This window comes from Asterias rubens, chromosome 13 (genome assembly GCF_902459465.1).
Source record: "Asterias rubens chromosome 13, eAstRub1.3, whole genome shotgun sequence".
Taxonomy (NCBI): Eukaryota; Metazoa; Echinodermata; class Asteroidea; order Forcipulatida; family Asteriidae; genus Asterias; species Asterias rubens.
Window position 1 is genome coordinate 1,722,930 of NC_047074.1, and position 22,418 is coordinate 1,745,347.

The 22,418-nt window shown below is 39.6% G+C and overlaps 1 protein-coding gene across 1 annotated transcript; it reads left to right on the forward strand.

Annotated features, from left to right (window-relative positions):
* The first annotated feature begins 8,181 nt into the window (after positions 1–8,181).
* LOC117298473 (WD repeat and FYVE domain-containing protein 2-like) lies at positions 8,182–16,064 on the forward strand. The gene is made up of 11 exons (XM_033781751.1): positions 8,182–8,368; positions 9,674–9,741; positions 10,571–10,699; positions 11,157–11,307; positions 11,719–11,831; positions 12,150–12,276; positions 12,789–12,894; positions 13,714–13,815; positions 14,309–14,439; positions 15,037–15,145; positions 16,006–16,064. The coding sequence occupies exons 1-11, from the start codon at positions 8,232–8,234 to the stop codon at positions 16,033–16,035; spliced, it is 1,203 nt and encodes a 400-aa protein (XP_033637642.1). The 5' UTR covers positions 8,182–8,231; the 3' UTR covers positions 16,036–16,064.
* Positions 16,065–22,418: the final 6,354 nt, after the last annotated feature.

Below are 22,418 nucleotides of genomic sequence, written 5' to 3' on the forward strand. Positions count from 1 at the left end.
TCTGTCCCTGAGCCTGATGAGTAGCCATGCCCTCTCTCAGTCAGGTTTGCTCAATGGTCTCTGTTCCTGAGCCTGATGAGTAGCCATGCCCTCTCTCAGTCAAGGTTTGCTCAATGGTCCCTGTCCCTGAGCCTGATGAGTAGCCATGCTCTCTCTCAGTCGAGGTTTGCTCAATGGCCTCTGTCCCTGAGCCTGATGAGTAGCCATGCTCTCTCTCAGTCGAGGTTTGCTCAATGGTCTCTGTCCCTGAGCCTGATGAGTAGCCATGCCCTCTCTCAGTCAAGGTTAACTCAATGGTCTCTGTCCCTGAGCCTGATGAGTAGCCATGCCCTCTCTCAGTCAGGTTTGCTCAATGGTCTCTGTTCCTGAGCCTGATGAGTAGCCATGCCCTCTCTCAGTCAAGGTTTGCTCAATGGTCCCTGTCCCTGAGCCTGATGAGTAGCCATGCTCTCTCTCAGTCGAGGTTTGCTCAATGGCCTCTGTCCCTGAGCCTGATGAGTAGCCATGCTCTCTCTCAGTCGAGGTTTGCTCAATGGTCTCTGTCCCTGAGCCTGATGAGTAGCCATGCCCTCTCTCACTCAAGGTTTGCTCAATGGTCTCTGTCCCTGAGCCTGATGAGTAGCCATGCTCTCTCTCAGTCAAGGTTTGCTCAATGGTCTCTGTCCCTGAGCCTGATGAGTAGCCATGCCCTCTCTCAGTCAGGTTTGCTCAATGGTCTCTGTCCCTGAGCCTGATGAGTAGCCATGCCCTCTCTCAGTAAAGGTTTGCTCAATGGTCTCTGTCCCTGAGCCTGATGAGTAGCCATGCTCTCTCTCAGTCAAGGTTTGCTCAATGGTCTCTGTCCCTGAGCCTGATGAGTAGCCATGCTCTCTCTCAGTCAAGGTTTGCTCAAAGGTCTCTGTCCCTGAACCTCGTGTTCATTTATATGGACCCCTGCTCGAGCCCGGACCGGAAGCCTTCACTATGGGTAGATTAGGTTTTACAGTCCATACCCTACCTACTGTAATTTGGGGTGCCCCCTACCCCCCCCCCCTAGCCTAGGTTGGACTCCTCCGTTGTGGCACTGACTGACGTCCCACCGAAGCTAGGTAACCCCCCCCCCCCACGTCTTAAACCAAAATGTCTTCATTTTCTTCTCTACAAATGAGTTGGTGTGATGTTTCCATAAGATGCTTTGCAGTCCATCGAATCCAGATTCAGATTTACCACATAAATCGAGCACCAAATGTTTTGAATTTACTGAATTACTGTACCTTTCCTCTGTTACAACCATTGGTAATGGGCTCGTTTTTGTACTACGGTCAATGACGGTACCCTGCTCCCATAGTAACAAAGCAGTGCATGAATTCATAGCAGCAGGCCGGTGTCGCATGCAATTGTGTCCTCTATGCAATACCATGCGGATGACATTATTGCATATGCAATAATCGCTGGACGGTTTTGCATATGCTATCGTGTCCGCCCGGACGCTGCTGCATAATGCAATTGTTTCCGCCTGCTGGACACATTTAAATATAAATGCAGTTGTGTCCGCCCCGTGCAAAATCGTCCTTGAAATTAAACGCCCTTGGTCGACGGAACATGGCGGACTGACACCGGTGCTTGTCTAAAGAGCCTAGGACAAGACTACCCTGCTCCACACAGTGATAAAAGTTATAGGAAACTGAAGACTCACAAAAGCAAGATGCAGAAACTCCTGCAAAATACTTGTGTGATAAAGCATGATAGAATATTATCAGGACTTCACTTTCAATGAAAAGGAGAACAATATAATTAGTTGTTACCTGAAATTGTCGACAATAACAAATCCAAAGAATGTGCTTGGACCATGCTTGCTGTTTCAAGCTGTCTAAGAAATGGCGCCTGACTACAAGGGCGCCACCACTTGTCTGAAAAAAGTACATTAAACGAAATGAATGTCTTCTCTTATTGAGAGTCGGGAAACCGAACTCTTACGAAAACTGCCGCCGACCCACCCCCTCCCCTCCGCCCGACCCTGCCCCTCCCCAAGCACATCCCCAAAAAGAGAATTCTTAAGAGGACAACACATAAATATCAATAATGATGTCAAGATTTTCTCAAAAATGGCTAATGACAGCAAATGCAACAATACACAACAAAAATGACAAAAGCGTGGCCTTGCATAATTACAAGTGCAGTGTATTTTCTATTTACATTGACAACTAAGCACTAGATGGTAAGTGAAGAAATTTAACCTTCAAACGCCCCCAAAATATTCACGCAGAAATAGATTACTTTACCATTACTACCAACATTTTGGACACTAATTCAAACACTTGGCATTTATTTAAGTAATAATTTTCAAGTTGTACACAAAAGAGTAAATAAAAGCTTGATAATTAACTATGTTGTCAGTGTATCGTTCCCATATAAATGAAAATGTGTACAAGAAAACTAACTTGAGAAAATTTCATTTCAAAAGGTGGTATCGGTTTTTTTTTAATAGTTTTATTTTATTTTAGATATCACCGCATATCTGGAGTGACGTTTCTCAAATTGGAATTCCTCTTTCTTTAAAACACAATTCCTTAGAAGGGTACCGTTCTTCAACATTGATATTTTCAACATTGCAGTGCTTCCTATCCAAAATTATCTTATAAAGCCTTTACAATGAGTAATTACCAAAGGTATACCCTCATCCCTCTAAAGATTAGTATACAACATTTAAGTTAAGTCGCTAAAGCAAAGTCGTCATTTCTAATACAAAATTGAACCATTAGACCAGGGCACAATTTCACAATGCTGCTTTTAAACAATACAAATAATTTTTATTGCTTAATAATTCTCTAAAAGCAAACTAAACAGGATACCATGAAAGTATTATGCCATGTGCGACATTATTGTGGCCGGTAACGTTACTCTGGTAAGCATCATTTTGTTGCGCTTATAGCTTATTTTTCTGCTTAGCAGCTCTATGAAATTTTGCCATGGAGTTTAATGTTAATAATAACACTAAACTCACAACAGGGTGCAACATTTTGTACAACATTTTGCACAATACAGATTATTACTATTAATTTTTGTGCATACCTAATTTTTAAAAGTTGTTTAATCTTTAGACCGCCATCTTTGATATCAACCAATGGAAACGTGTACGCGCTACGCACGACTCTCAGCCAATGAAAGCTCTTCATTGACACCAAATAGGGCTCGTGACGACATGATGCGCAAGGGGTCTATAGCCGGAATATTTCTATTTTCCAGTGTAGTAGCAGTAGCTGATGTTAAGCCTACCGCCGTCCATAATTTTATAAGGGTGCCATCCTTGTGAAGCAAAACCCTCCCAGCTTTCTTGATCCCATGCGAAGTATTCCTGAGTCGCAATCATGCCTTGGACGGTCTGGCACTGCTCCGGGTTATACGGGAACAGGTAGAAAGGATTCTGAGTAGGCAAGCTGATCGGCTGGGATACGTCACCATCGGTCATGCAGCAGTAGTAGATGAGGGCATTCTGGCCGTACACTCCCTCTGGTACGGTGCCGCTCTTGTAATTGTCGTTGTCATCGTCCTCATCATCCCAAGAAATCGAACCAGACAACATACCTGTAATGCAACAATGCCTATTGTTAGCAGTCAAAAAGATTATTATATTATGTCAGTGTGCAAGCAGATGGAAACCTTTCATTAATTATTTTGGTCATCATTAAAGATGCAAGAGTAAACTTTTGCCGGCTTTCTTCCCCAAATGTTGATTTAACTTTTTAAATAGCTTTAAAGAGTTATAATGAGCTTTCGTGAACTGCACGAAGAATGAAATTATTATTTTTAGCCACGTAAAATTATGTGTAATTTGAATTGAGTGACCAGTCCGCAGTGTGTTATACACAAGAGTAGGCCTACCATCTGATGTCAACAGTAGTTTTTTGTTTCAATGGAAAATATTCCAGGTCAAAAACTAACACAGAGATCCGAAAAAAAGAAAAAAAAATCTCTCTTGGATTAAAAGGAGGATGGTAAGAGAAAGGTTAAATTCTTCAAGAAATTTTGCTTACTCGATAAGTTCTTGAATCTATCGAGAAGCTAATATTTACTTACCATTCGGGCAGTTGTCTCCGGCTCTGAATACGCAGTAGCTACCAGCTGGCCAGTCGTAGGTCCCGGTGATTTCTGTCTTCATGCAGAAATGCTGCTTCATGTAGCTGACACCATACGAACCCTGCTGGAAATGTAGAATGGGTGACCATTCATTTGTACCTTCATCGTCGGTGTGATGATAGCGATAACCAGTTTGCCAGGTGAATCCCTCGCCACGAGTCGGGCAGCCCGTGTTGGTCTCAGGTAAACCGTACGTCCCTATCGGCCAGCCAGGACTTGCTGAAATAAACAAAATAACAACAAAGAAATAAAACCAAGTTATTTTTATTGCTGCGATCGAAATATTCACCAATGCGCCAAACCGGGAACCCATTAAAAGATAGGTTAGTGAGTGTGGGAGGCGAGGGGAGGGGAAGGTGGGGGTGGGGGTGGGGGGGGGGGGGGGTCGGGTTGTGTATGGGGCAAGGAATTCCATGGAAAAGACAATACAATATTTTTCGTCAATGATGATAACTATTTGGAAAGGATGACGTTTTAACAAAAGGGATCCAACTGGCGTGACAACCAGAAAGGACGAAAAGAAAAAAATAGTAATATTGAAATGGATAGAAGTAAACCAATAGGTAGGAGCTGTTATAGAAAATTGAAATGTCTTACGCGTGGCCGTCGTGAAATGGGTCGTCGTCACACTAATTGTAGTGGTTGGGTTGGTCTCATCTTTCTCACTCGTCATACTGATTTCAGTCGTCGAGCTCGCTGGTACTGTGACGGTTGGCACCACTGACTTCTTGCGACATTTTGCTTTAAAATTCGCCATCATGTTGTTTAAACTCGCTAAATAGTCATCTTGACTTGAAACGGTTACCATGACTCCGCATTGCTCAGCCCCGATGCAACACATAAACGAACAGAGTGTCAAACACAGAAGCAACTTAAGTGCCGAAACAAATAAAGTTTTCATAATTGCTTTAGGAACGCTCAGGAGTGGTGCAAGCCCAACACCAGCGATCAAATTTCCTTGAATGCCCGTTCTGTCTTGGAACTTCAAATTCTGGTGTACATTTGCAAGCAGCGCCACTCACACTCTGCAAGTCCCCGACGCAATACACACGGACATAGTCCTCATATCATTTGAAGACGTGTATACCAGCAGGATTCGTTGTAATACAACTCTCCACCACTTAAATCCCCATTGTTACCAGAGATTATAATAATGCCACTTAACTTAATTGGCAGGAAAAGAAAGATCTATGTTTGTATGGAGTAAAGGCCATCCAAGCTTAAAAATTGGGTCGACTCTGTTTTTCTCCTTTTTAATTTCAAGAGGGGGAAAAGGTAAAATACAACAAATAATTACAAGCAGTAACACTTTGTTGAGTTATAAACAATTAATTGAAATGTGTTTTCAACTATTATTAGGTAACCACAAGGACAAATAAAAATCTAAAATAATTTTGTTAACGCATTGTCGCAGTGCATACTACCTGAAGACTGGGGTGCTCCAAAAGGAAGTGTGTGTACAAAGATGGAATGATGTTAATTATAACCATGGAGGTTCTACGTAGTTCTACCTCAATGATTATACAAGGACAACAAAGGAAGAAACAGTTCGTCTCCACAGGGATTTTAACAGAATAGATTGTGTGAAATGCTAGTATTGAGACCGGTCGAAACTTCCTGCAAGTGCAAAGCAAATTTTAACTTCACTAACGAATTCGCAAAAGTATAATTCGCTATAGCTGGCCTTTGTTCTACTCCTGCGAAAAACTCGCTGCGAAAACAGCCTTGTGATGTCAAAAATTGGTTTGCGTCCGTGGGAAGTTTGAACCAGGCTTTACTCTCTGAAGGAAGGGGATGGCAAACAGTTACAACTTAAATTAAAATTAATGTTTAAACTAGTAACTAGACAGTATAGGGGTAGGGACACTGAAAAACACCAAAGAAGTATTGATTGTCTCAAAAATGACAGTTCCAAACCATTATTTATATTGATCTAACTGACTGCAAAACGAATTAACTCAAGATATTTGTATTGTTTTCGATTCAAATTTAAAACAATAAATCAAAGTTACTCTGAAAAAAAAACCCTTTTCAAGATGTTTTCATACATACATACATGTAACAAGACATTACAATACATGTCATGGTTTTGTTCATATGCCATGATGTGGCCTAGCCTTGTTTGTAATTGTCGAAGTAATGCCTAATGTCACCTCTGGATATTGTTTTGTTTACATTTTCTCTGCGCCTTGAACGTCTTTTAAGATGGATATGGCACATTATGTGCCAGTTCCCCAATTTGCCCTTTCGGCACTCTATGATGATTTCATGGTCATAATTAAGCTCGTGATGTAAGACGCAACCTCGAACTGGACTCGAAATCGCTTTACTGGTGCACAGGAACTAAATACAATGTCAAAATCGATATTGTAGATCTTAATTACATCTGTACAGTTTTTTTTCTTGGGGGGGGGGGGGGGGGGGGGCTGAATTATGTAGGCCGCCTATAAGACCTTGACTTTTGAAATGTGTAGATTGGCGCATATTTCCACGTTACAGGTAGACTGTTTTAAGGCACTGTGGACACTTTCCCCCTACTGGTAATTATAACTGTTAGCGTAATTAATGTTACTTTGTGAACGAGCAATGGAGAGCTGTTTGACGAGTAGGGCTTGTGGGAATCGGCTCCCTCTGATGAAGTAACGTAGTTTTTGAGAAAGAGGTAATTCTCATCCAAAATTAAAAGGAGCTTTCAGGCCTGTGGACTCTTTGCATCTGAAAACACACAAATTGGGTAACAATAAGGTATTTTTTTCTTTTCTTTCATCCCTTGCACTTCGATTATCAATTTTGTCTGTATATAGAAAGGTTTCCGGTATAGCTATCTCTAATGAGTTGGGGTGGTTCTGAAAAGAACCGTTGGTTTCAAATCAACGTGTTTTTTTTTTCTTCTTTTTTTTCGAAATGCTCATGTTATTTTATGAGGATGTCGGTCGGTGCACTGTTGGCCGTACTTATGACATTAGTGTAAGGTGCCTTTAACCATCGAGTTTCAATAATACCAACAACTCATTTTTTTTTTTTACAGTACTCAAAGCAACGTTTGCCTATATGCCCGAGTCAAAAAGGAGAAGGGAGTTGCATGAATCAAAGGCCCTTTTCGAAACCACGGCTTCCTCCACGGCAGATCCGGCTTGTGAGGCTCCGTTCTCTCGTCTGAAGCCCTGAGCACGTATACGCAAGCACGCGCAATTATTGTCAAAACACCGCCGGCGCCTGCATGCTAGTAGCCTGAGCCGAATCCAAAAGCCGAAGGCGTCGTTTCGAAAAGGACCATTAAACATTCTTACACCTTTCTATATGAGGGTCTGCCGATTATCAAAATTAAAAAACAAAGTCTAGATTATCAGAATGGAAAGGCCAGCTGTTGTGTTGTTGTTGCTGCGGCTGTTTGCGGCTTTTGTTGCTGTTTCTTTTTTTCCCGTTATTCCCTTTTTTTTTAAGATAATAAAGTTTTTATCTGATATGCTACAAAAGCTGTTGCTGATCAGTATAGTTTGCATCGCAGCCGTAGGAAACAATTTTAATTGGTTTAAAGATAATATATAAATAAATATGCGTGATGGCGCAAATTTTTGATATAATATCAGTCATACACATTGGTCAGCCCATAACCCATGTATTCTTTAATATCACAAGTCAAATCGGGGTGCCACATCGAACATGGCTCACTAAAATAAAACTCTACAAGCATCTTTTGTGTACAAAATCAACGTCTTGTCACTAATGAAACATAATATTAAGCTTCTTATACACACGCAGAATCTATTCCCACAATTTAGAACATTTTTTGAGATGTTTCGTCATAAGGTATTTATGAGAAAATCGTTTGTCTCTGACCATGAACTCCGAAGGTCAGTGCAAAAGAGCCAAGTAAACATTGCAATCACCATGAACTTGATTATGCTGGTGGCTGTCACGCATGAGTCACTTGTTTAGGATGACGTCATATCATCCCAGGATGAATATCGTCTGGTGACCCTCTCACTGCATTATCTTTTGCGAATAACATTACGAAGGGTGCCTGTCTATTTCCCTGGACGTGGATGTGCGTATTAACAAAAATAGCATACACACGTACAACACATACAGAAATCTGGCAGCAGAAAAGAAGAATGGCTGCCGAAATTAGAACAAAACCTCAGACGAGGAGGCCTGTTTTACTCAGTAAATTAGAAGGATGCAACGGAACGGTCACAAAAGCTGTAATTATTCCGAAGGAAGATGGGGTTATCAGTGTTAGTGAAGACAGGTAAGTTATTAAATGGGGAGTGAAGGCACTGACTAAGTGAATTAGGAATAGTGGTTTAGTTAGGATCGAAACAAAAACAAGAACAAAGTGCAGTCAGTCACTCTTTTCATCAGTCAGTGTTAAACTAAAAATATAAATAATAAATAATGGCCATTTTTAATGTGCCATATCCATCTTAAAAGACGTTCAAGGCGCAGAGAAAATGTAAACAAAACAATATCCAGAGATGACATTAGGCATTACTTCGACAATTACGAACAAGGCTAGGCCACATCATGGCATATGAACAAAACCATGACATGTATTGTAATGACTTGTTACATGTATGTATGTATGAAAACATCTTGAAAAGGGTGTTTTTTCAGAGTAACTTTAAATTTTTGTTTTAAATTTGAATCGAAAACAATACAAATATCTTGAGTTAATTCGTTTTGCAGCAGTTAGATCAATATAAATAATGGATTGGAACTGTCATTTTTGAGACAATCAACACTAAAACTACATCTTTGGTGTTTGTTATGTTAGTGTCCTTACCCCTATACTGTCTAGTTACTAGTTTAAACATTAATTTTAATTTACGTTGTAACTGTTTGCCATCCCCTTCCTTCAGAGAGTAAAGCCTGGTTCAAACTTCCCACGGACGCAAACAAATTTTTGACATCACAAGGCTGTTTTCGCAGCGAGTCTTTCCCAGGAGTTGAACAAAGTCCGGCTATAGCGAATTATACTTTTGCGAATTCGTTAGTGAAGTAAAAATTTGCTTTGCACTTGCAGGAAGTTTCGACCGGTCTTAACACTAGCATTTCACACAATCTATTCTGTTAAAATCCCTGTGGAGACGAACTGTTTCTTCCTTTGTTGTCCTTGTATAATCATTGAGGTAGAACTACGTAGAACCTCCATGGTTATAATTAACATCATTCCATCTTTGTACACACACCTCCTTGTGGAGCACCCCCAGTCTGTAGAATACATACATACACTTTTTTATTTTCCGTCTCTGTTAAATTATCATTGGTCTCCATAGCATATAAAACACTAAAATACGCATTGTGTAGTGTACTTTAAAACACTTCTTTAATGTATATTTCCTGACTCTCCTCGCTGACTCATAGTGATGACTCACGTTTAGATCCAAGTTATTTAAGTCTAGACTCTTTAAGTTGGCTGCTTAGTGTTAGAGATCTGTCATCTGTCATGAATTGTCTCCAAGAGAACCTCCCTAATATCTAAATGTAGTTTGTGTGTTTCTGAAATCCATCAACAGTTGTGTCATATACCTTCTTCTTTTTGTTTGTTTTGCAGAACTCTTCGTGTTTGGCTGAAAAGGGATTCTGGTTTGTATTGGCCGAGCATCTGCCACACAATGCCAGGTACATAATAATAATAACAGAGGCTTCTTATATAGAGCACATATCTGCAGACTGGGCCCCTGTCTTTATTCGCAAGGATAAAGACCGGTACCTGCTATTTAGGTCCAGTGATTCCATTGGATACAATGATATTGGATAAACGTGCACAGTGACGTGAGGTTTGCATACGCCCAAACAGTACACTCCTATCACGTCGCCATAGAATTTGACTGCGTACCTCTATGTGAAATGAATGTACGGTAGGTTGAAGGTGAAAGTACACGCCGGTTTGGAGGCAGGTCTCTTGGGTTATTCACGAGCCTTGAAGTGTGACGTCAGATGTTCATGCTAACATATGTGCACTCATTGAAGCTCAAGGCGCTTTAACATACAGTATTTCGCTGCAAGGTATGTGGGACTACATTTCAATTATGAAATGGTTTACAAGGTGATGTGGCGCAATATGCTATGCTGCCAATCAAACCAGGAACACCAGGGAGAACCCCTTACTCCTTTCGATAAGTGCACTGGGTTCTTTTACATGCAATACAAAACACACAGGACAAGCGGCTCTACATTCCATCAGAAGGACGAAGCATCATGGCCTTAGTATCTTGCTTAAGGACACAAGTGTCACGACTGGGACTCAAACCCACACTCGGCTGATCAGAGACACCAGAGTTTGAATCCGGTGCTCTTATCTGCTCGACCTCGCCACTAACAGTTTGGAAACAGTGTGTCCAACAAAAACCTCAGTCACCCCTTGAGTCAACTGTAAAAAGTATTTGAAAAAATAACGTAATGTAAACCAGTAACAATGTTTTGAAATTCGTTTCCCTCAATTTTTCAGCTTCCTGCTCAACGTTAGAGTTCTGCCCACAGACAAGACGACTCTTCGTTGGTATGGATAATGGTGTTATATCTGAATTCAGTCTGGCAGAAGACTACAACAGCCTGAGAACAAGACGGGACTATCTTGGTAAATGAAGATCAAGTTTCGGAATAGCTGTTGGTACTTATTCCTACCCATACCAAATACAACAAAAACAGCAACTGGCGAAAGTTCAGTTATTGTATTTTCTTGCAGTCAACGCAAACTCCATACTATGTGACATACCATTCTGCATTTAGCAGGGTTCTTAGAGGCCTTGATACATGTATGTCCACATTAGTATACAAATTATGAACGCTTATGAGTGCATTGCGATGAAATTCTAGGCCCGGTGTACTTTTAAACTGTTTGCTTACACACATTCACAGACACAGTCTCATATCACAGTCCTATGGTCAAACCTTTGCCCTGGGTCTATTTCACAAAACTCTTCCTTACTTAGGAACCGTCCCAGGAACTAGGACTATAGACTCCCAGCCTTTCAAGTCCTAACTCTTTGTGAAATCAACCCTGATGTATAATTATTCTTCTTTTTTCTTTGCAGCTCATCAGAGTCGTGTGAGTGATGTGACCTTCTCTATGCTGACAGAACTTGTCTTGAGCGTTGGGAGAGACAAGTTCTTCCAGTGGCACTGTAGCGAATCAGGGCGACGTCTTGGAGGTTACAAACTGGAAGCCTGGGGAACAGCTCTACAGTATCCTTTCAGACATTAATAGTTATAATAATAGCTGGATTTATATATCACCTAATTACCAAAGGATGCAAGATACTTGAGGAAAAAAGAAAGACCAAACTGATGGTGACAACAAGGTACATATATGCCAACTAGTGTGTCTTGAGACCTGTTTAGAAGGACAGAACAGTCTGAGTGTTTTTGATGGGGACATGAAGACCGTTCCATAGGTGGGAGGCAGTGGCAGAGAAAGCTCTCTCACCAGCAGCTAGTTTGCGAGACGTGTTCACCACAAGGGCTTTTTTATTTAAGTGAATATAATGTGACTAGGAACAAATAAGATGTTTTAGTCAGTGGTCACGACAAACATATTTAGATTCTCGGGTAGCAGCTATGAAACTTGTATGGATTTCTTTAACTTAAATTTGAAAGATTTGATGAAGAAACCAAACACGCTTTCATCGCAGACTACGCTGGCCAAATCACCGTCTTGAAAGTGATGGACAATGGTCACCAAGTGATTACAACTCTTAAAGGACATTCCGGTAAGTGCTAAATGGTAATGCTTAAATGCACTTAGCAAATTTGCTTAGTTGTAAGCGTCTTTCACAGGTTAGCAAGAAAAATTTGCGGTCATCTTGCGCATTCACTATGTATTGCATTGTGATGTCGTTCATTTTGGTGCAGTAAGCACCAGACGTTTCGAAGTGCTACCACTACTTTCCTTGTTTCAGCATTTTGTTAGGAATTCACCTGTGAGGATAAAGGTACAAGTGATGCCTGGACTAATTTCCTAAGCAAATGTTTATTTATTATCTGTAGTAAAGGTTATAACTTTGATGTTTTTGTTGTTATTATTCTAGGAAGCACTCGCTGTCTTGCCTGGGATGCAGAGAATAAACTTCTCTTTTCGGGGAGTTTTGATCAATCAATCATAGTATGGGACATTGGTGGGCAAAAGGGAACAGCATTTGAACTCCAGGGACACATGTGAGTATACCATAGTTGTAACCACGGTGGATGTAGCCTGGTGAGTTTGCCCGGAACTAACAAATTTAGCCAAACTCTCTGAACCAAATACACTTTGCTGCCCAGCACAGGTTTCCCCCAGATTGCACTTTAGCAATGATGGCCCCATATCTAAACATGAATAATGTTGTTGAATGGCTCGCCCTGGGTGGACTAAATTGGATTGTAGAGCCCACCACTTAAATTGGTCTACATGTAGCTACAACACTGTCGTTCATAATACATTAAAGGGTTTGGGTCCTTTTTGTACAACATAAAACGCAAACGTCCACAGGATTACATTAAACTTACAAAGTTTAAAGATAATGGTAGTAGAAAGCTTCCCTTAAAATATTACTTGCAAAACATTCGCTGCAAAAACAGCCCTTTGACATCCATTCGCAGGAAGTATGAACCGGACTTAAGTCTTGAGAAATAAGTGAAGTAATCAGAATCAGAATGCTTGTGTAACTATTTGTTTTTACTTTTTCTAGGGGGAAAGTAGAAGCAGTGTGTTATTCCTCCAGAAGTAAACAGCTCTTTTCGGCAGGAGACGATAACAACATCGTCGTCTGGAATATGGCCGGGAAAAGGCAAGAGGTAGGAAACTGGAGGAATTTTCTTAAAGGAGCACGTTGCCTTGGATCGGTCGAGTTGGACTTTGAAAAGCGTTTGAAACCGTTTGTTATGAAATGCATATGAATCGAGAGATATTTTAAAGGTAGAATATAATGATCCACACAAGTATCACTCGAAATTGTGTTGTTTTTCTTTTACCTCGTCGACTAACACGGTCGGCCGTTTATGGGAGTCAAATTTTTGACTCGCATAAATGGCCGACGTGTTAATTCGCAAAGTAAAAGGAAAACCACACATTTTCGAGGCAAATTTGTGTGGATCATTGTATTCTACTTTTAACACAACTTTCTAACCATATATGCATTTTATAACAAACGGTTTGTAGAGGCTTTTTATAGACAAACTCGGCCGATCCAAGGCAACGTGTTCCTTTAAGGGAAAGAAACATGAAATGGAAGTGATCATGTCTATCTTGCGAGGTTTCCAATTATGTACGTGTTTCAGCAAGTACTTATAAAGTGTGGATGTGAGAACACAATGTAGGGACTGGAATTACATGCAGGGCGCAGAGGCCATGACCTCCGTTGCCCCTGCTGTTGGCCTTGGTGCCCTTCAAAGGTTTCGCATTGACTTTGAGATTTTCCAATAGTAGTGCCTTTTGCAAATTGAAATTCCAGGCACACAGTGGGTTTTACATTGTTGAAGAATATTGTTTGTGGTCTTGGGCTGGGTCATTGTGCTCAATGCAGGCCTTTGGCTGCACACGGATCGATAGACTCGTAGTGTTGTGCATATTTTGATGTTTAAGTTGACTATTTTTACATTAATTATTTGTAACAGACTCCTGAGTGGGAGGAGAGCGATACATGCCAGAAATGCAAGAGTCCGTTCTTCTGGAACTTCAAAGAAATGTGGACAGCTAAGACAATTGGTGTGAGACAGGTATGCCATACAAGGTTCTTCCACTCATCATTTTATACTTGTGCAACTGCTCTCTTTTACACAGATCAAAACATGTCTTAAAGGCACTGCACACGGGTAATTACTCAATCGTTAGCTTAAAATCTTAACATGTCTTAAAGGCACTGCACACGGGTAATTACTCAATCGTTAGCTTAAAATCTTTTTTGGAAACGAGCAACAGAGAGCTGTTGATAGGATTGTGAGAAACGGCTCCCTCTGAAGTAACATAGTTTTTGAGAAAGTATTAATTTCTAAAGCCTTATATTATGCATGTGAAAGCACATAAATTTATGCAACAATATTATTCTCTTGCAACTTCTATGACCAATGGAGTCCAACTTGTGACTATCATCCCTGTACATTATACTGAAGAAACAATGCCTTGAATGAACTGTCAAGTACATGAACATGTGTATTACAGCACACTTTCTCTAACATTTTTCCAAACATTTTTTTTCTTACAATTACCCAGCACCACTGCAGGAAGTGTGGACAAGCGCTGTGTGACAAATGCACCCCAGAACGATCAACATTACCATTGCTTGGTTTCGAGTTTGAAGTACGCATTTGCAAGAACTGTTTTGACAATCTCACAGATGAAGAGTAAGTACAGTGACCAGCTCCAACAACATTGATCCTAAAACTGATCACTATTATAATTGTGTAAAGGCTCACCTTCCACCACTGTGGCCCTGCACTCCCCTGCAGCCGGTTCGTCTATGGATACGGAACTTAACTCGTTCTAATTCCTTAGAATAATCCCAAGTTAGGAAGAGTTTGGTAAAGTCGACGGCTGGTTCGATTCACAACTGTTGCTTTGTGAGTAGTAGAGTTAAGCTAAAGTAATCTTCTGTGCCACAAGGTTTTTATTTCGTAGTAGAGCATTAAATTGAGAACTACAGTAGTTACATCTGATTTTTAGTCAAAGTTATTTGTGTTGCTAAAATTTGAGGACACAACAAGTTGAAGTGGTATATAACGTATCTGTAGCTATTTGGTCTTTTCATATATTCAACGATGTGTGATAGCACTGTATACTCAGTACTTTCCTGAACCCTGCAACAGGCATATTCTGTTATAACGCGGGTAGAATTCGAACCCATCACCTTCTTGCAAATTTCCATCTATATCTATAGCTGCTATGTAAACTTCTAGTACAAACTAACCTTATATTGATCAATTTATTTTTTCTCTTCACAGTCGAGCCCCAATGGCATCTTTCTACGATGCCAAACATTGTGTCATATCAATGCATCTTGATGATGTCAAAGGTCAACTTGTCACATGCGGTACCGATAAAGTCATTAAGGTTAGTTCAATTCTTTTTTTAATAGAAATAATGATTAAGACATTTGTAAAGCACCTAATGCAAAAGCCTCTAAGCGCATAAAGAAAACAATAAAAATATACATTGAGTGAAAGATACAACTACAACTATAAAGGATATTACAAAATAAGCAGCTTCGAACAGATGAGTATTACAAAAAGAGACCTAAAATAGTGTAAAGAACTAGCCTGGCGAATATGCACCTGGGAAGAATACTCCAAAGAAATGAAACAGTTTAAGAAAATGATTTTTGACCATTAACATGGAAGAAGCTCTTGGAGTTGACTCTAAAGCAATGGCTGTTTAAAGCCATTATACACTTTCGGAACAGAAACAAAATTAAAAGTTCACAGATTTACAAATAACTTACAGGGTTTACAGAAGGTAATATTGAAAGACTTCTCTTGAAATATTATTCCATGAAATGCTTTACTTTTTGAGAAAATGTTAAAACAATACCAATTCTCGATATAGAGAATTACGGATATATTTTAAACACATGTCATGACACGGCGAAACGTGCGGAAACAAGGGTGGGTTTTCCAGTTATTTCCTCCCGACTCCGATGGCTGATTGAGCCTTAATTTTCACAGGATTGTTACTTTATATAAGTTGTGATACACGAAGTGTGGGCCTTGGACAATACTGTTTACTGAAAGGGTCCAATGGGAAATAATATTAAAATAACAATAATGACAATTTATATAGCGCCCATCCAAGCAAACATGGACACTGACGTTCCACAAAATGCTCTTGCTACACTTCTGGGACAAAACCTAAATGTATGGCAAGCATTTCCAACAGTCAGAAAATGTAATTCTTTATATTTTTTATGTTTACAGCTTTGGGACGTCTCAACGGTAATCCAGTGAGGAACAGCGCCCTCTGTTGACTTGATAAGTAAAACAAAAATAAATTCTATATTTAATGGTTACAATGAAGTAAGGCACTGAACAATGTTCTAAAATCTTTAATTTGAGATCTGGTATTAAAGGGAAACATGTTGATTGTCAAACAAGTGGCTTCCGATATAAAAGGGAACCATGATTTACTCTTTCTCACAACTGATTACACCTTGAAAATAATTTAAATCGCAACAGCTATTTTTAGAGGATATGAAGTTCTTTATAACAAAACCTAAAAGGTGTGTGCACAAAATTGGTTGTAAAAATAGCATAAAGGTTCACAGATTTGTACAAAACATACGTGGTGTTCGGCAAATGGTTTTCCACTTTGGAGAGTGGCAGTTTCATTTAACAAATCATCGGTTTTCATTTTTTACTGGACAGGCCTCTGTTGGTGAAATTCAGTGGTACAATTCAAATCTGTAAGAACAGTTATTTGTAAAAACAGGTGTAGCTTTTGTGGACGAGATTCGCATCTTGCCAAAGTTGAAAATATTTGGCCGTACGGTCATGGTGGAAAATTCCTTTGAGAAACATAAAAAGGGGGGAAGGTTGCGATATTTTTGTTCCCTTCTTGTGACGTCGATGACCAAAATAAGCTTTAACTTTCACAGTGTTTGTTATTTTGTGACAATGTCTTGGAAAAGCTGCCTAGTACACCGTACCCAAGCTCTGGTGTTGTCAACAGCAGAGTGTGGGTTTAATACCCGGCCAGGACACTTGGTCCCTTAAGAAAATGATTTTACACGGGAGTGGGGATGAAATTTTTGGATATATATTTTTTAGTAATGATGAAGCCTATAACTTTAAGTGGGAGACTTTACAGCCCCAAAATGGACTTACAAAACCATGTCTTTAATTCAATGCTTGTTTGTAAGTTACGTTCTATGTGCCATGGGACCTGTGATGTCACATGTTTACAAAACAAAATTACATGTACATGGTCTGTAGCCCCTTAGACATGACTTTACCACTGTATATTTAAAATGTGTTTAGCTCTAATCACTAAATGATATCATGAATTTCAACAACTGTTAACATTACAGCTCTAGTAATTAAATTTCTAACCCCCTTTTCAGACGGGCACTCTTAGAATCGCGTCAAACCAAATTCTGAATTAAGTACATGACAAGTTTGACGTCTGAAACAGTTACATGTAGGAGTGACTGGGCGTGCTAGATGTCAAAATAGCGACTGTTGCAGTCATTCGGAACGACTCTGGAGTGCATTGGTTTTAGACGCTGATCTTGTCATGAGACGAGCCAATGTAAATGTTATGCTAAGTTCGCCTGTCTGAAACCAAATTTTGATTGGATCGCCCTAGAGTCGCTTGAAACGGGTGTTAGTATGCACAGTAAGAGTAAAGCCCCGTTCATACTTCCTGCAAATGCGAATGCAAAGCGAGTTTGACGTGAATTTGATGTCTTTCGCAAGTGAGTGGGGCAGAGTTCAACTGTTGCGAATTTGTGACATCAACATTCGCTTCGCATTCGCATAAAGTATGAACCGGGCTTAAGAATGAAAATGTAAATATTTTGCTCTGATAGGGCTGTTTAAATTAGCCTTCCATGAACTATGCCAATTACTTACACGCATGTGTACGATACTATTTGTTGTCAAATGCCATAGAGACGAGAAGTAAAAGCTCAAAGGCAAATGCGTCTCGGAACCATCAGGGCCCAATTTTTTTTGCTCTGCTACCGTAAGCAAAGAATCACACTTGCAGAACCAGGGAAATCTGCCATTAAGCCAAGTGAATTTCACAGGTTTAGTGGGGAATTTCAGCTTGTTCGCACTCCACATTACTAGGCGGTCTATGCTTACAAAATTAGAGCCGAGATTTGGCGCTTGCAACTAAGCGGAGAATGGTAGTCATTAGCGCAGAATTCGGCGTTAAGCAGAGTCATGAAATTGGGCCCGAACCCATTCAAAAAGGTATGATGTGCTAAGTGTTGCCTTTGGCAAGCATTAGTATGCAATTTACATATTTCATGGGATAGATCTACAGAGTAATAATATTAAATTCTATAATTTAGACTGTTCATTTTGGCACCATACATGTATGTATTTATGAAATGAGGCAGAAAACTTGCCATATTGGCTGTTACGCAAAAAAAGAAATGCTACTATATAAATTATTTCTTCTGTATAAATTGACCGCTTAGCGCGCTATATACACTAGCCCTGGTAGGAAGCCAGTTTCTGTACGCTGCAACTGATGAGTTGAAACACATTTCACTTCACTGACGCGTTAAAACGCATTGACGCGTTGATATGCACAGCACTGATGCGTAGTTATGTGCTGCACTGTGTTTGTACGCATCAGTGCTACATCTATGTAGACTTTTAATGGAATGTTGGCTGGTAACCAATTTCTGCTAAGCAGTGTTTGTGCGTGTGCTTAGCTACATGTGTATTGACAGCTACATGGCTGTACTTACTGGCAGTGTTCAATTTGTTTATCTTGTTATATTTATTTTGCAATTAATTACTAATTTTAATTTTTCTTTGACCCAATGAATTGCATACATCACAGTCTAAGTAAAAGAAATGTACTTTTGTTCAAATATCAAAGGTAAACAGATTAAAACATGGTTTGCTCTGCTTTTGCATAGGTTACAAACATAATTTAAAGGTTTTATTGGATTGGTAAGGATACAAAAAACGTTGTTTAGTCTGACAGATAACTGATTATGAAGTTCACCCTAGAACTTATTTTGCTTAGTAATTATTATGTAAAAATAATGTTGAGGACTGCAATACGTAATTATTCGTTTTCATTTTTTGCATGCAGAGGTAATATTCAACAGCTTGTAAATAAAGAAAAATCTAATAAATATAGACTCCCTTATTATTGTAGGGCCCAACATCACAACTTGCTAAACACAGAAAAGTATTGCTTAGCAGATAGAACCAGGTTATCGGCCCAAATTACTTTAAGTTTGCAATGTTGTGGCTGGTGCCGGCCCGATTTTGTTCTTATCAAAGAAATATGTCAAGCAGTATTTTCTGCTTGACAGCTTCATGAAATTGGGCCCCGGTGTTTTTTTTACTTAAAAAGGGACCTCGCCCAAAACGATCAGAAAGAAATTCAAAGTTACACTAACTCAAATGTGGTACAGGTTATGGTTCCATTAATTATCAGTGTAAAGCGCATTGATAAGGTTAATGTAAAATGCGCTACAATAAGAACTAGTTATTATTTGTATCACTCATTATTTTGTGAACATCCTTTCATAAGGTTCCCCGCGTATCAAAAACTTACGGAAGATGTTTTTTTTTTCTCACATGGGTAGAATTTAAATATTTAAAGACAGTGGACACTATTGGTAATTGTCGAAGACCAGTCTTCTCACTTGGTGTATCTCAACATATACATAAAATAACAAACCTGTGAAAATTTGAGCTCGATTGGTCGTCGGAGTTGCGAGATAATTATGAAAGAAAAAAACACCCTTGTCACACGAAGTTGTGTGCTTTCAGATGGTTGATTTCGAGACCTCAAATTCTAAATTTGAGGTCTCGAAATCAAATTCGTGGAAAATTACTTCTGTCTCGAAAACTACGTCACTTTAGGGGGAGCCGTTTCTCACAATGTTTTATACTATCAACCTCTCCCCATTACTCGTTATCAAGTGAGGTTTTATGCTGAAAATTATTTTGAGTAATTGCCAATAGTGTCCACTGCCTTTTAAGTTCTACAACATGAAGAATTAGCTGCTAATTTGCAATTAATTTCCGGAGAATTTTTTGTAAATATTACTCTTTTGCCCTCACACTAAAGACACACAGTGGAACAGAGGAGACGGTTGCGCAAACTTAAAGTAATTATTAAATTTAGGTTTTGAACCATTTTGCTACAAGTGCACAATATGACTTTGAGACAGAAACAAGAACTAAAGGCCGGTAGTGAAACCTCGAGTATATACTGCTAATATTCATAGATATGATTAGTATAATGATAGCAATTCTTCAAAAGATATTTATATTAATTGTATGTATGTAATGAAACAGAAGCAGAAAAAATTAAATATATTGTCTATAACAATCACTAAATTACATGGATCTGTATAGCTGAGGTTTATTGTCTGGATTTGGTGTCAGTGTTTTAGCCATCGCAAGGAACGAGAAATCAGTAATGTCTTAGCAGAAGACTTATAAGCAATATTTCGAAATATTGCTTACAAAAAGCCTGTAAGCAAAACAAAAAAATTGCTAAGCACAGACAAATATTACTTAACACGGGCATGATTTGTTTCTGATAGGCAGAGGCCTTCCCCCTAAGAAACATCATCAAACTACTTTACTTTACGAGTTGTGCTTGTTTTTTCGAAACCTAAAGATTAAACCTCAAAAAATTAATCGTATTTCTGATTTCTAATTCCCCCTTTTATGTCAGGTATATCCTGCTTCAATTTAAAGTTGGCATAATTACTAGTCAGCCTACAATGTATCTCACACATTATTCCTCATGCCCCACCCTAAAAAATAGTGCCAAAACGGCCGGTGTGAGATGCAATAGTGTCCGCCATGCAATACTGTCCGCTCCGGACACCTTTGCATATGCAATCGTGTCCGGGGCTATGCAAAAACCGTCCGCTGGACATGTAGGCATCGACTGTATGTGCGCGCGTAAGCGAGCGTGCATGCAATGAACCTATGTATATGCAGCATGAATATTCAACGTATTTTATGATTGCAGCGAATACCCAAATGGCTGAACATTTCCCATGTCATTCATGACATGCACTTGTACAAAAAATGACGAACGTGTTCCGTTGACCAAGGGCGTTTAACTTACTACAAGGACAGTTTTGAACGGGGCGGACACAACTGCATATGCAAATGTGTCCGGGCGGATGCAAATGTGTCCGGGCGGACACAAATGCATTATGCAGCAGCGTCCGGGCGGACACGATTGCATATGCAAATGTGTCCGGCGGACATTATTGCATATGCAATAATGTCCTCAGGATAGTATTGCATAGAGGACATGCGACACCGGACGGCCCACTGGGGCGGCCTTAGACTATTATATAGAAATAAATCGCCAATGGATACTGTTGTGGTTAAAAATGTCACTCATTCGTGACAACGACTGCTTCCTTTGCTTGCACACAAACCTTTCATCCAAAACACAATGTAAGTCAAGTGATGTAACTAACATCTTTCAAAGTTGCACCTGGCCACATACCAGTGGACAATAATTGTCAAGTTATGTAATGCGGACACGTGGTGGGCGTGCGTCGTGTACATTGTGTGTATGTTTCAGTGTTAACATGGCGGAAGCACCATTTATAGTTTTGTTTTATACCTTGACTAAATTTTTAGATAGGCCTACTGATAAAGAACACAGGCTCCCCCAGTGGAGCCTTATAGTAGTAGGTGACATGGGGGAAGGGGTGAAACAAAACCATTATCTATTTACGCTTATTTTCGTGCCATAAGTCGACACATTTCGTTCCGTTTGTCGTACAATCGTGTGGAAAGGAGAAATGTTTTGAGAGAGAGTGAGAGAGAGTCACCCGGTATAAGTGGCCTCGTTTCGACCCATGAAGATTGCTCACGGACCGGGTGACATTTTGGCATACGCACGGCCTTTTTTTCCTTAAAAAATTACATAATATTTCACATAAGTTCGTGGCTATACAGTAAGTTAAACAAAACAAATCTGATACCTGTATTATAGACTGCAAAAACATTTCAATTGGAAAGACTCTCCCTATCTTTTCCACCACTTTGGTTTTACTAAGATTTGTTTAAAAAAACAAATTTCTCATTCGAGTATAAATTAGATGTTTTTTTCATAAAATGAATGAAAAAGTTGTGCCAGGTGTACGGAAACTTTTCCCTTCATTTCGTTATTCTGTAATTTCAACACATTGTTTGCTTTAAACATGTTTAAATGACCCCTGACCTGCCTTGCTGACATGACAAGATGTTGGAACCATGATGTACCATAACACAACAAGAAAATAACCTTAACTACTTGTATTACTGATTTTGTTCTTACCTTTTTTTGTCTTTCGGCACCATCATTCTGGTGGGTAGAGTTTTGAGTATGTGGCACTCCCCTTGAAGAACGACATAACGTTCCACAAAGTGTAAAATCCACCGAAATTCAGCAACTACATCCTCAGTTTTTCCGTGTTGTCCTCGAGAAATTGCAAATGGCGACCGCAAGTGTGTGATGAGTGAAGTGGTGGTTAATTTGTACACATGCGCCAGTGGACCCATTAACATTTATACATATTTCTACGCCCCTTAAAATTTCTCCCAGTCTAAACAGTTTGTGTGAAGTTATACACAAAGCTTTACTCACAAAAACTGTCCACTAAACCGAAGTGAGA

What these genes read in the sequence shown, in the direction of transcription:
- LOC117298473 (XM_033781751.1), top strand. Translation starts at nt 8,232, where the DNA reads ATGGCTGCCGAAATTAGAACAAAACCTCAGACGAGGAGGCCTGTTTTA. An exon ending in TTTGAACTCCAGGGACACAT is followed by an intron (nt 12,277 to 12,788) that starts GTGAGTATACCA and finishes TACTTTTTCTAG; the next exon opens with GGGGAAAGTAGAAGCAGTGT. An exon ending in TGGCCGGGAAAAGGCAAGAG is followed by an intron (nt 12,895 to 13,713) that starts GTAGGAAACTGG and finishes TATTTGTAACAG; the next exon opens with ACTCCTGAGTGGGAGGAGAG.